Consider the following 14,357-nt stretch of genomic DNA (forward strand, 5'->3'; position numbering starts at 1 on the left):
CTTAAAGATTTCCATATAGAGGATCATAAAAATATTAGAAAAACAAAAATTTGAGGTTTACTTTTTCTTACAGATACATTAATTGAGAAGAATGTTAGGTTTGTTTTATTTTGTTTTGTTTTTAATGTAGACTTCATGCCCAAGAAAGAATGTTAGGTTGAATAGAGTTACATTTAAGTATGTGAGATAAAACTTTGTAACACAAGCTTTCCACATTTAGCTGTAGTATTCTTTTCCAGTTACAGTTTTCTTAGCGGTCATTTCTTTCTCATTGCTCTGAGTCTCAGATGTATCTTCTTGGAAGAAGTCAAACATATTAAAGCAAAATGAGACAGATTTATAAATACTGATATAGAAAGATGTCTATGAAATAGTACATTAGCTAGCTTTCTGTTGCTGTTTAACAAATTGCTACAAATTTAGTGGTTTAAAATAACACAAATTTATTGTTTTTGCGGTTCTTTGGATTAAAAGTATGACACGAGTCTCACTGGGCTAAAATCAAGGTGTCAGCAGGGCTACATTCTTTTCCGGAGGCGAAAAGGAGAGAATCTGTTTCCTTGCCTTTTCCAGCATCTAGAGGCCACCCACATTCTTTGGTTTATGCTCCGCGCCTTCCCATCTTCAAAGCCAGCAGTCTCTCTGACCGTGTCAGCACATCTCTTTCTCTGGCTCTCCTTCTGCCTCCCTCTCGGCACTTCTAAGGAGGCTTGTGATAAACACAAGGATAACCCAGTAATCTCCCTGTCTTCAAGTCAGCTGATTAGCAACTTGAGTTCCCCTTTGCCATTAACCTAAGCTATTCATAGGTTCTTGGCATTAGGTTGTGGGCATCTTTGGGGACCATTATTCTGCCTAGCATATATAGTAAGTAACAAAAGGAAGTTACAAAACAGTTTTTCTGGCTTTAATTCCATTTGGATTTGGAAAAATGTGCGGTGGTGAAAATATGGCAAAAGATGAAATCTACTTTAAGAAAACTCTGTATTAAAAAAATGTAACACTAAAAGAGGAAAAAGGCTGACTGTTTTGTTCACTTCACCAAAAGGGTCTCAACATTTTTGATTGTCAGGCAGTAGGATAAAATTCAATTTACATTCAGTCAGTCAGTGATGGAAGCAGAGTGTGCTCGTGTATGTACTTCCACACCCTCCCGGAGGTGTTCTCTGGTTTGTGCTGGGTAGTGTTTAACTTTAATCAAGGGAGCAGTTATTCCTTGATCTCTGATGGATAAACACAGGTTAGATCTGGCTTCAAGAATGTCTCTGTATACCATGAACTATACATTTTCCTAATGGTTAATTATTATCACCCACAAGGCGTAGTACCACTTAATAATCATAGTTATTTAAAAATAATCATTTATTAAATTAATAGCACTTATTAAATCTATTCAGGTATATGTTTTATTTACATGCTACCCTTCGTCCAACTTTGAATGATTCAAAATCTTTCTAAAATAAGCGTTAGGTAGAGAGTAATTTCCTCCAGATACACAGATGGCAAACGGTAAGAATTCACAGGCAACCTGGAGTAAACAGATGGGTCTTACATCACTCCTGCTGGTATGGGCTCTTTTCAGAGTACAGTGACCATGCCATATCCTTTGCAGGAAAATCATAAATTTGGCTTTGGTCTTTTTATGGTTGACACAAACAAAACTTCATTGCCATTATGTATTTTCATGAGTTTTGGTGCCCTTAAAAATATGAATTTTTGGTTGAAATGCACTGAGTATTTCTGTCTGCTTATTTATATTTCTGTCTCTTTATTAAACACTGAGTTTCTAAACTGATTGGTCATGATATTTGTACCGTAATTTCATATAACTCTTTATTATTAAATGGTGGATTTTGAAACAGAAACAGATATTTTAAAACCCCATTTTATCCAGCCTTTTGTACTATGGTTTCGAGTTGAGGTTGATTTGAGGAAAATACTCCTAGTTCCGATAAATAGAAATCTTTCTAACTTTAATAATGTAGTTTTTTGTGTGCATTGCTGAAAACTGTAAATTAAAACTACTTGAATCTGATACATTACTGAAGAGATTTTAGAAATTCTTTCTTATTTAATTGGTGTTTATATGTTTATGTGTTCCAGAAGCATTTTAAAAGTAACCCTTAAAGTGTGTGAAATGGGTAAGGAAAAGAATTTTCAGATTGAACTTCCTTATTTATAATAAAAAAATAAAATCCAGTGCCTGACAAAGTACAGCTAGCTTAATTATACGTAGTCTGGTCTTCCTTTGACGTTACATTAGGTGGTCAGCAGGCATTTTTATAAGCTCAGTGGGCAGGCTCAGTCTAGATATTCGACTTTGGCAGGCGGGATATGAAATAGTTGAAATAGTTTCACTGCATATTTATTGCCTAGTGAATGTGCACTTGTTAGAGAGCTGCCCCTCCCCCCTTTTTTTAAAATCTGAGGAATGAAGTAGCACCGTATGCTTTCATTGCTTTTTGTGCTTACCTGTGTTTGCCATCTAGGTCTTTATATACTTTTCACAAAGAAGTGATTTGGTGATGGAGTGCTTCCCCTGACCGATGGACTCAAAGAAGAGAAGGTAAAAGCATTTCTTCTTTTACCTTATTCTTCTAGGAAAACACAACAAGCTATTCCACATACACGTAGCTTCTCTTTGGTTTAATTTTCTCGTTTGTGGTTATTAAGTAGGAATAGTGATGTTTATGTTGATTGGTAAAGAGAGAAAGATACTATAATAAAACTGACTGGTGATAAGCTTTGTTGCTGGTTTCTTTCTTATGCTTGTAAAAAGGCAGAAAGTGTCTTCATCATTTTAAAGCTTTTGAAGCCATTTTTTCTCACAAATAATTTCAGGTCTTCAGGCATAGCTTTATTAGTTTTAATCCTCTTCTACCCTTAGAAAACAGGATTGAGTTTGTGGCTCTCCTTTCATATAACCATGGTTATGCCTAATCATAACTGAGAGGGATATTACTTAGCAAAAGCAGAGAAATTTTATAGGTATTATAAAATAAATAAAACCAAAAAACTTTCTGTGCCTCATTAAAATTAGCATCAGTGTTCCAGAAAAAAGAATGTATCATCACTGGCAACAGAGGAAAATTTGCTATAAAGGAAACCCAGCGTATCTTAATAGACCTTTTTCTTCAAAGGGTAGGCAGTTATGGTATGGTCATTATCATGAAGCTTTGTGTCTTGTGTCCTTTGAACCGGAATCATCACATGGATAGAATTCTTGGGCTAGAACATGAGTAAAGCATGAAGGATTTTATTGTTCCTGATACAAATTTGATTCTCAAAAAACTAACAATTACAGAGCTTACCCAGTATAAAGTAAAATATGGATCTCTATTCCTTACCAAACACTTTTTTTAGCATGTTCAAAACGAAAATTTTGAAATAAGACCCCAACTTGGGACATGTTCCAACTTTATCATCTAAACAATGATTTAATAAATGGAGAAGGTAGAATCTTAAAATTTTGTGCTATTAACTCTAAAATGTCAAAAAATAGTCCAGGTTTTGTTTGTTTCTTAGATAGAGGTAAGTAATTTGTGGGTTTAGATTATCCTCAAGCCTTGTCTGTAAATAGTTGTTCTATCTCTGCTCCTGTGTCCCAACCAAAGGTAGGTGCTGAGTGATCTGACCCAGTCACCCATGTGCTGGTAAAAGATACAGATCTAATGAAATTAGTAAGAAATCCCCAAATACAGTTTTAATTGCAGGACCAATTAAGCTATTTTTCTTAATGTTTGTAGCTCAACAGAAGCAGAAGGATCCAAAGAAAGAGGCCTGGTCCACGTGTGGCAGGCAGGATCCAATTCTGTAGCACCAGAGAGACTGCCAGGCTGGGGAGGAAAGGCTGTTCTTCAAGCAGCCCTTGGAGTGAAGCATGGAGTTCTTCTGACTGAAGGTAGTGAAAAGAACCTTTTCACTTAAAGGTTCTTTCGTTTAACAAATACTCACTGAAGTGCTAATAGTACCTGTGTGTGTGAGATCAGGTAAGGGAGTTACTGGATATCAGAAATGCTTAACGAAGATTGTTGGAGCCTATACTCTTTGTGTTTTCAAAATATGTTCTTACTCCCTTCGTCAAAAATCAGATTAGTTCTTAAATTTAAGTTCCATCATATCTAGCATAAAAGGGAGAAGTACAGTTTGTAAGTTTTATAGTAATTAGTAATGAAGAATTAACTATGGAAATATTACCTATTAAGAAACTCTTTTGCTGTGCCTTTGTTCATTAAGTGTATCAGAAGAATCATGCTCATACTAGCTAGTGTTTATTACACAATCTTGCATGCCAGGCACGGCACCAGGCGCTTTGTACCACCTCGCCGAGTCGTCACAACCATGTTGCGAGGCAGGCCACTGTTGGTGTCCCCTCTTCACAGATGAGGAAGCTGAAGGTCAGGAGATGAAATGATTATCCCCAAGCCCCCACAGCTCTTGGAGTGTCAGAGTCTGAATTGGGATTCAGAGTCTGATTTCAAAGCCTGCTTTTTATGCAGCTTGGCTGTACTATGTCAGTATGGTTTTTCTCAGGCATAAATAGCAGCTTATAAGAACATGTAATGAAATCTATAAATCTATAACAGATAGGAACAGAAGCTATAATTTATAGAGAGAGTTGCCTTTAATTTTGACAGCAGTTTAACAACTCAGTCATGGCAAATTTGGCTTGAGCCAGGACTGCCATCAACTAATTTCTAAATTTCAATTCCACAAGCATTTATTAAGTATTCAGTAATGCTTTGCTATTTTCTTCGTAAGAACTAAGGGAAGCCAAATTCTACAAGGCAAATTTAACTCTGACCTTGGTAATTTTGTGGGGTAAACATGAATTTCTTTCTAGCCTGCTTATTACTATATCACTTTTATTATAATAATATAGAATACTCTTATTATTAGGCCAGAATTTGGAAAAAGCTTTATTGTAAAAATGTACACTATATTCAATCACTATCTGCCCTGGAGGCTTCAAAATCTATCATTCTCAAGCACCTATAAATAGAATTCTGTTGTTTTATTTACCCTTCAGTAAGATATTTAGGAACCCTTCATGAACATGATCTTTAAATCTCTAGAATCATACCTTAAGTGGGATAACTGAGGGAAAACATTTTAAAAATATATGAATAGCCTATCATTGTCCATGTTTAAGCAGTGTCCTGTTTTTAAGCGTTAAAGCTACAGGATGTCTGGGTGGCTCAGTTGGTTAAGTGACTGCCTTCGGCTCAGGTCATGATCCTGGAGTCCTGGGATCAAATCCCGCATCAGGCTCTCTGTTCAGCAGGGAGTCTGCTTCTCCCTCTGACCCTTCCCTTCTCATGCTCTCTCTCTCTCTCTCTCATTCTCTCTCTCAAATAAATAAATAAAGTCTTAAAAAAAAAAAAGCTACAAAAAAGAAATCTTACATAAGTGTGTGTTTGAAATAGCAAAAAGATCTCCAGTGCTATCTTTTCCAGATGAGAAAATGTTACTGATGGAATGTTGGAAATTTTCAAGTTCTTTTTTTCTATTCAGTTTGACTCTCAGCTCATAATTCAGTGAGGACACTTCATTGAATCACTATTTTTGAGGTATTCCAGGTTGAAAAAAGGGAAGAGTTGTCTGAATATCTATTTCTTTGCTCGATTTCTCTCTCTAGTGGAGTGATAATCATTGAAAGAACTAGTGAGCTGTTGCAAGTGTATATCGCTGTATCACTCGGGAAGAAAAATTTAAATATCTTAACCTATGAGCTGATTTTATCAGTACTCTATCCAAACTGGAAATTCCTTAATAAAAGCTCATGTCTTCCTTCTAGCCACTGTTGTGTTCTTTCTTAGGGAGATGTTCTGTTTAGTTAATTTGAGTATATAAATATATTTTATATAAATAATAGGCCAAAGCTAAAGAATGCATTTTTTTTTCATTATCAGCTCAGTTGCTGCTTTGTAGGGAAAAAATACTACTATAAATCTACTTCATTATTTCTTTATTAACTTAAAAAAAAATGGATGAGTCCCTGGTCATATGGAAAAGAAGAAATAGTGGGCTTGCTTTAGTATTTTTCAAAACCCATGGCTAAGTTGCCCTTGGCCAGCCAAGTTGCCCTTCATTCTAAAGCGAGCTGTCATAGTTTTTATCATTGTTTGTTTTTTTGCTTCGTTCTGTAATTTACTTTTTAAACAAATGGCACCTTAGAAATGCTGTATAGTGCGCAATATATATGATATATAACATTTAAAATTATACATGATACTGTACACATCACAAAGACAGCCATGTCTTATTAAACCTGGTGCTTTCGTACAACCTAGAAGTATAAAGCTGGTTTCTTAGTTTTGGCCAAAATGAATCTCTGATATTTTTATGCTACAGCATAATTTTCTGCTGCCCAAGTAGCCGTGAATGTTGTAGATGTTAACGAATGTATCTGTATTGTCCTCTGCTCATTTTATCTTATAGTCATTAGTTTGTCTTTGAACACATTCCTGTAGTAGCGCGCATTGACAGCCATTAGTAGTGGATCTGTATAGGACTTTGTAGGATGAGGAGCAAGATTGCTTCATTTGGAAGTAGCCTCCTGTAGTTGGTAGAAATTCTCACTATTTTTCAGCATATTAAAAATGATACTTGTTAAAAGATGAGTAAATGTGGGATATTACATGCTTGAACTAAAATCTCTATAACTGCGCTTAAACAAAAAACAGCCCTATTTTGTTAACCTAGAGGAGCCAAAAATTTGCTGGTAAGATTTCTAGCTAACTCACTAACTCCTTTTTTTTTTTTTTTTTTTTTTTTTTTAAACATTTAGATGGTGAGGTCTACAGCTTTGGGACGCTTCCCTGGAGAAGTGAACCAGCAGAGATTTGTCCGAATAGCCCCATTCTAGAAAATGCCCTGGTTGGGCAATATGTTGTTACCGTGGCATCAGGGAGTTTCCACAGTGGAGCAGTGACGGAAAGTGGCGTAGTGTACATGTGGGGGGAGAACTCTGCAGGCCAGTGTGCAGTAGCTAACCAGCAGTATGTTCCAGAACCGAATCCTGTCAGCATTTCTGACTCTGAGACCAGTTCTTTGGTTGCGGTCAGGATTTTGCAGTTGGCGTGTGGTGAGGAGCACACACTGGCGTTGTCGATAAGCAGAGAGATTTGGGCATGGGGTACTGGTTGTCAGTTGGGTCTCATTACCACCGCCTTCCCGGTGACAAAGCCACAAAAGGTGGAACATCTTGCCGGCCGAGTCGTGCTACAAGTTGCCTGTGGCGCCTTCCACAGCTTGGCCCTTGTGCAGTGCCTCCCTTCCCAGGAGCTGAAGCCAGTCCCAGAAAGATGCAACCAGTGCAGCCAACTCCTGATTACTATGACCGACAAAGAAGACCATGTGATTATATCAGACAGTCACTGCTGCCCCTTAGGGGTGACACTGTCAGAATCCCAGGCAGAAAACCAGGTCAGCACTGCCATCAGCCCCTGCACTGAAACCCTGGACAGTCAGGGAGAAGTGTTCGAGAACACGCTGGGAGGAAAGGAGCCGCCTGTTGCTACTGACACGAACGTTGGAAATGTTCAGACCACGGGTGGTGATGCCATTTCCTCCCAACAAGATGTCGTGGAAACAACTGAAATTTCTTCGGCCAGAAATGTACCGTCATACCCTGATACTCAGGCAGTGAATGAGTACATGGCAAAACTCTCAGATCGCTCAGTAAGAGAGAACTCAGAGAACGGCGAAAAGCCAGTGCCATCTCAGGTACCTGCTAAATTTTATAATATAAAGGTGTTTCTGGAGTTAGGAGTTTTTCTTTAGCAACTTTAAAATGCTTAAGTCTTGAGCTTGACTTTACATCTCTTTTATCATGCAATCCTAGAGAAGGGAAAACCCGGATTACTCCAAAATTACTCTTTATGTTCAAATTCTACCCTTTAAGAGGCTGAAAGATGTCGAAAGATGTCATGCTGGGCTTCTTTTTTAAGTAGCAAAATCTCATTTATTTTTTTCTAGTACTTTTTCTCCCATGGCTGACTATACTGAATTTTGCTAGGCTCCTGAATACTGCCCCCCCCACCGAATACTTTTAATATAACTATACATTCATAGAGATTCATCTCACGTGTATTTGTATGACTCCAGATTCTGTGGAGAGTAGTCCTTTCCTTCTTTATCAGGGAAAGTTGCCATGTGGTCAGTCCCTCAATTGTAGGCAGATTTAAAACACAAACAGACTCCTGGTGTTATATGTTGTTTGAATTTTTTTCAGCATATACCTGTAGTCCTTACTGGGCTTTGTTGTGGGACAGGGGATTCATGTTTTCTTCATTTTATTTGAACTACTCTCATTTTAAAAACGTGTAAATGGAGAAAAGCTGTTGACCAGTAGCATACAGTAAAGTTTGAGTCTCCCTGATTAAACAAATTGTTTTAAAAGGATAATTTGTTTTTTTACTCTTCATGTAAGCCTTTCAATTTTGTTCTTACCAAAACTCTAAGAAAATGAAACAAAACAAAAACCTCTAGTCATGTAAGAACTATACCATGGTGTTTTTTCAGGCCTTTGAAACCATGTACCTCTTGATTCTTTGTTTTTGTTCTTCACTCCGTCAGGATGAGAACATGGCTTAGAGGTATTTTTAGAAACAGTTTTTATTTCACAGTTTACTCATCGAACCTTGTGGATATCTGATTTTTTTAAAAATTAAGAATAAGCTGTTTGGAGAAAGATACTATTAAAACCTAAACACAAAAGTAATGATTTAATAGGAATGTACATAGAACATTCTTAGACTTGAACATGCTTATAAAAATTTGGACTTTGACTTTTTAGAAGTCATTCTGCTAATTTATTAAATTTGAAGGTAAAAATTTATTGTATACACTTATTTGATTATTAAATAATTATCATTGAAATTGCATTTTCATTTGGATTTATTTTGTTAAACATGTACATTTTTGTTGCCTATGCTAAATTTGGCAATGTCTGTTTATACTAAATTTAATTCAGTTTTTGCAAATAGTGTCTCAGACAGCTAATTTACTAGGAATTTATATAGTCTAAGACAAGTTTTTTCTCCTCTGACCAGAAATAACTGAGAAAGTATCTCATTTTTGTGAAATAAACCATAATACTGGGCCATGAAGCATATACCTCATAATTGAATTTTATTATTGGTTGACCAGGACTCCTAAAATTATGTCTTTCATCAAAGTTGCTGGCTCTATATTTTTGTTTTATTGATTTATGTATTGTTAAACATAATTAAATAGAGCAGCCAGTAAGAACAATAATTTAAAGTTTATTGAAGATAGAATTTTATGACTTTCCTGTTAGGTAAGAAGGCCCTAAAATATTGACCCATAAATACCTATCACTGTTTCTGTTATGAGACTTCATACACAAAGGGTGAAAAGAGTGATGTTACTTCTCAGCAAGTTTTTAGGGAACTTTGGCGCCAAGGAATTAATAGGCTTTGTATTTATCTTTTGCTTGATATGGCATATTTGTTTGTTTTGTTGAATATTTTAATTAAAGACTCCTTTGCTCCTCTGAATTTAGTATTTAATTCAACAAAATGTATTGAGTACCTACTGCAATCAGGTACTGTGCAGGAAACGGGGATTATTTCCTTTAAAAGAATCAGAAGTCAATGTTAAAAAATTTGTTTTCATTTAGCTTCCAGTTCAGAACAAATTAAGGAATGTATATATACCATTTGAGACCTTTGTACAGCCTAGGAAGTAAATTTTTTGTAGTGACTTATGCTGATAAGCTAAAAGCTTTTTCTGTGTGTTTTTAGTAGTTACATTTAATGATTTTCCTTTAAACAGTGGTGCTTGACTGCTCAGAGTAAGTTTCAACTGATCTTTTACTAAGATACTAGACAACTTTAGTTTGACTTTCAAAGAGAGCTATGAATAACACAGAAAACACTGGTCCCAAATGTTTAATTATTAACCTACCACATTTACTTTATCATAATGAGAGCAAAAGTAATCCTTCAGCTGACATAGCCCATGGATCATGGAAAATAACACATTCATGAGGCAGTGGAAGGGCTTGAACTTGAGAGCTTAACTTGGGGACAGTTATATACTGCCTATGCAGTATGTATATAACTATAGGTCAGAGGTATAACTTCGTTTTCTGCCTGTATATATAAATATATAACAGCTAAAGTACTTTTTCTTAAATATTTCAGGAAAAGCCTTTTTTAGACATACTTTTTTTCTGGTATTTCTTAGTAGCAACCTGTAAATTTTCCTAGAAGCGATCAATAATATTACATTTAATTATTTTTTTTTATGTACTGTTAAACCTTTTCAAGCTTATATCCAGGGCTGTTATACATTGTACCTCATATGAAACGCTGTGTTTTCCAGACCTTTCTTTCCCTCTCCCCTTCTGTGCTTAATTTTATTAAAGCAGCTGGGGCTTCTGTTTGAATAACTTGGAAAAACACAACACTCAAACAAAAGGAAGTACTTTTGATAAGGAGCTGTAGTTTGAGTCCTCATTTCCATATGATATGTTAAATCCAGTACGGAGAGCAGATAATACCTTTAAGTTAAAGATAGAAGCCCTTGTTTCAGATTCTTAAATTTGCAAATAGTGGTGGTTTTTGTTAAACTTTGTTTTTATTGATTGCTTGTTGTATAAGGGATTATATTTTTATATACTTTTTTATGTGTGTATATTTTAGCCTCTTGTAGAAGAAGCAGTTCCTAATCTTCACAGCCCACCAACCACAAGCACCTCAGCCCTAAACAGCCTAGTAGTCTCTTGTGCATCTGCTGTTGGTGTGAGAGTGGCTGCTACATACGAAGCTGGGGCCTTGTCTCTTAAGAAAGTTATGAACTTTTATAGTATGGCCCCTTGTGAACCTGGAACTCAGGCAGGCAGTAGTTCCATAGGCCCAGAAGGTCTGAAAGATAGCAGAGAAGAACAGGTTAAACAGGAATCCATGCAAGGAAAGAAGAGTTCAAGTCTTGTGGATATCCGAGAAGAGGAATCAGAGGGAGGCAGCCGGAGACTCTCCCTCCCTGGCTTGTTGTCTCAAGGTAAGGAGATAACCAGGTGAAAATCCAAGATGCTCCGACATCACATGTTATATTATTATAAATCCGTAGCTCTCCTAATTGCTAACTGACATATTCAAATGTCAACAGTTATTTAATTTTGGTGACTTGGGTGGTTTAAAAAGAAAGTTACATATTCCTCTGCTAACCGTAGAACGTAATTTTTTTGTGATGTCTGCTTTTGCTTCTGAACCTTACTATGAATCTTATTTTATTCTGGAATGCAGTGACAGCCTCTGTATATCCTAGTTTGGGGCGTGTAACCCAGAGAGATGAAGTTGCAGATGTGACTGTGGTTAAGTGGGAGGGTCTACTGTATTTGACCTCAAAGTGGAGATAATTTAAACTTCAAGAAGAGGAAAGTTCATTTTCTGATACAAATAGCAACAAACTTCTTAGAATATTAAGACCGTTACCCAGTTGATTCTTCAGCATTTCTCGGTTGGTTTAGGAATCTCAGTTCTCTCCACTTTTGCTTCTCAAACTGTGACCTACGGACCCGAAACAAGAGCAGCAGCATCTGGGAATCTGTTAGACATGCAGGGTCTCAGGCTTCCCGCCAAACTTACTGTATCGGAATGTGCATTATACCAAGATTCCCGGGTGGCTGGTGTGCACAGTAAAGTTGGAGCAGCATTGGATTTAGGCCAGGAGTTGGTAAACTTTTTCTGTAAACAATGAAAGAGAAATATTTTATGATTTGCGGGCCATGTGGTCTCTATTATATAAATACTCAATTTTGCCATCGTTGCTTAAAAGTAGCCGTAAGTAAAAACAAATGAGTAAGGCCGTATGTTCCAGTAAAACTTTGTTGTCAGTGGGCTCTATTTGACCTGTGGTCTATGGTTTCCAGCCCTCAGTCTTTACACCATTTTGTACAAAGTTCTAAAATGGGGAATCCTACCTTTCTTATCTCCTTACTTAGGGCTCAGTTGTGCCACAGAGTACTTCTGTTACCCTGTCTTCTATTTCTTATTGCCACTAGATTTTTAGCTTGCAAATAAAGCCCTTAGTCTTGATTGACTGCTTGTCTATAAAAAGAAAGCCCATGGATTCTGTCAAGTCTGAAGGAGGACTTTGTGCCAAAATTGTCTTGTTGTGAAATGTCCTTTCATATTTGTAGCATAAATATATTTGAGATCTCCTGGAACCACAAATGTGGAATATTGATTTTTGTCACGTCATTAGGTCATTGAAATATGCAATACTGCTAATAGATTTTTTTTCCTTTTGGTTAAATTTTACTTAGTGACCCAAAGTATCTTTATAAAAATTTTACATGCACTTTTTTTTAAAAAAAGATTTTATGTATTTATTTGAGGAAGAGACAGTGAGACAGAGCATGAGAGGGGAGAACATTAGAGGGAGAAGCAGACTCCCGGAGGAGCTGGGAGCCTGATGTGGGACTTGATCCCGGGACTTGATCATGACCTGAGCCGAAGGCAGTTGCTTAACCAACTGAGCCACCCAGGTGCCCCTACATGCACTCTTTTTCTCTATTTTAACCTGAAATACATCTTTGAGGGAACTTCAAGTAGGTTTATTTGAGTGTCTGTGTGTATAAATGGATGGCACATTTATCAGAAAAGATGTTGATTTTAGCCAGTGATGATCACTTTTTTGTGCCCTCAAGTTAATGACCAAGTCTGCACTTAAGCGACATTTGATGATTTTCTTTAAAACATATCCTGCCACCAAATCAGTAACAACATTTACATAGTGTTACGTGTCGTTATTATAATTTTAAATACTATAAATGATTATAAAGATATTTTAAAACATTAAGTCCTCTATAAAATAATTTGAAATAGGCAAAATTCAAAAGTTATTTAGTACTTATATTCATAATCTTTTTCCCACCATAGAAACTTGAAAATTTTATATCTAAAGTAAGTCCTTTATTACCATGTTTAAAATATGTTTGGGGGCACCTGGGTGGCTCAGTAGGTTAAGGCCTCTGCCTTCGGCTCGGGTCATAATCCCAGGATCAAGCCCCACATCAGGCTCTCTGCTTGGTCGGGAGCCTGCTTTCCCCTCCCCTCTCTGCCTGCCTCTCTACCTACTTGTGATCTCTGTCAAATAAAGAAATGAAATCTAAAATAAATAAATAGATTAAATAAAAAATATTTAAAATATGTTTGAACTTAGACCTTAACTTGGAAAGTCTTAACTTTTAACTCTGCTTTGAAATGGGAAAAATATTTGTCAGCCTTAGCGAAGTATTTTGTTAAGCATGTTCTGTAGAATACGAATTCCATAGGATGTCACAAAGACATTCTGTGTAATAAAAATATTATACAGAAAGGGATTCTGTGACCAAATGCTTGGAAGTGGGGCTAAGTTAAATAAATCTAAACAGGCCTTTTAATTGCAGGACTTGTCAGGGCCTTTAGCTTGCTAATAATGTGTGTATGAATCTATAGGGCAAGATAGTGTGGAGGATAGAATGTAGTAGGCAGCATTCATACCAAACTCATCTCACTATTAAATCCCCATTTTTGCAGAGAACCTATAGAATATGCTTCACAAATACCACGTTAGTGTATTTCTTTGAAAAATCAACATCTGGTCAAAATGATATCTTTTTTCCCACCCATCTACTCCCTCATTCCATCTCTGGTTTGTTTTCAGTTTCCCCCAGGCTCTTAAGAAAAGCTGCCCGGGTGAAAACACGGACAGTGGTTCTGACTCCTACATACAGTGGAGAAGCAGATGCACTTCTGCCTTCTCTGAGGACAGAGGTGTGGACCTGGGGGAAAGGGAAGGAAGGACAGCTGGGACATGGTGATGTTCTGCCTCGGTGAGTGCTGGCTTTGTTCACGGGTAGAAGTTGGCATTAACCAATAAATCTCTCTCCTGTGAAGGCAGTGTCATGTTAGCCTTGAATTTGTACCTAATAATAAAGGACTTCAATATCTTTGGTGTACTTTTCCATCTCTTTGATGTATATTCATCTTGGAACAGAAAGTGATGTTTGGGATAAGATTGTATTTCATCAGGATACTTAAATAACTCAAATTTTTAACTTAAAGAGCCAACAATTTTTTTTTTTTTTTTTTAACCTGAAACATGTCCTTTGTGGCTTCCAAAATAACTGTAATGGCAATATTAAACCATTAATGTACATCAAGGAAAAACTGTTGTTTTATTTAAGAACTCATAATGTTAACAAATTAGATATTTGTGAAAGTGTGTAAATGGGATGATTATCTAAAATAGCCAGTTAATGTGAATGTCTCCTTGTAGCAAAGCGGAAGGCAACTGTAGCTTTAGACAAACAACAAAAAGACCTCTCTGTGGCTTTATAG

General features: G+C 36.5%; 1 protein-coding gene across 7 annotated transcripts in view; it reads left to right on the forward strand.

Annotated features, from left to right (window-relative positions):
• Positions 1-14,357, forward strand: part of ALS2 (alsin Rho guanine nucleotide exchange factor ALS2) — a 76,087-nt gene that overhangs the window by 10,632 nt on the left and 51,098 nt on the right. For all 7 annotated transcript variants that reach the window (XR_009352055.1, XM_059168398.1, XM_059168393.1 and 4 more), the window contains 5 exons: positions 2,490-2,566; positions 3,747-3,901; positions 6,791-7,728; positions 10,674-11,031; positions 13,681-13,849. Coding sequence is in view for 6 of the 7 variants with exons in the window: in XM_059168398.1 (XP_059024381.1) it covers positions 2,547-2,566; positions 3,747-3,901; positions 6,791-7,728; positions 10,674-11,031; positions 13,681-13,849 (1,640 nt within the window). In the remaining variant the exon portion in view is untranslated. The remainder of the gene's footprint in view (positions 1-2,489; positions 2,567-3,746; positions 3,902-6,790; positions 7,729-10,673; positions 11,032-13,680; positions 13,850-14,357) is intronic.

This window comes from Mustela lutreola, chromosome 3 (assembly GCF_030435805.1).
Source record: "Mustela lutreola isolate mMusLut2 chromosome 3, mMusLut2.pri, whole genome shotgun sequence".
Lineage (NCBI taxonomy): Eukaryota > Metazoa > Chordata > Mammalia > Carnivora > Mustelidae > Mustela > Mustela lutreola.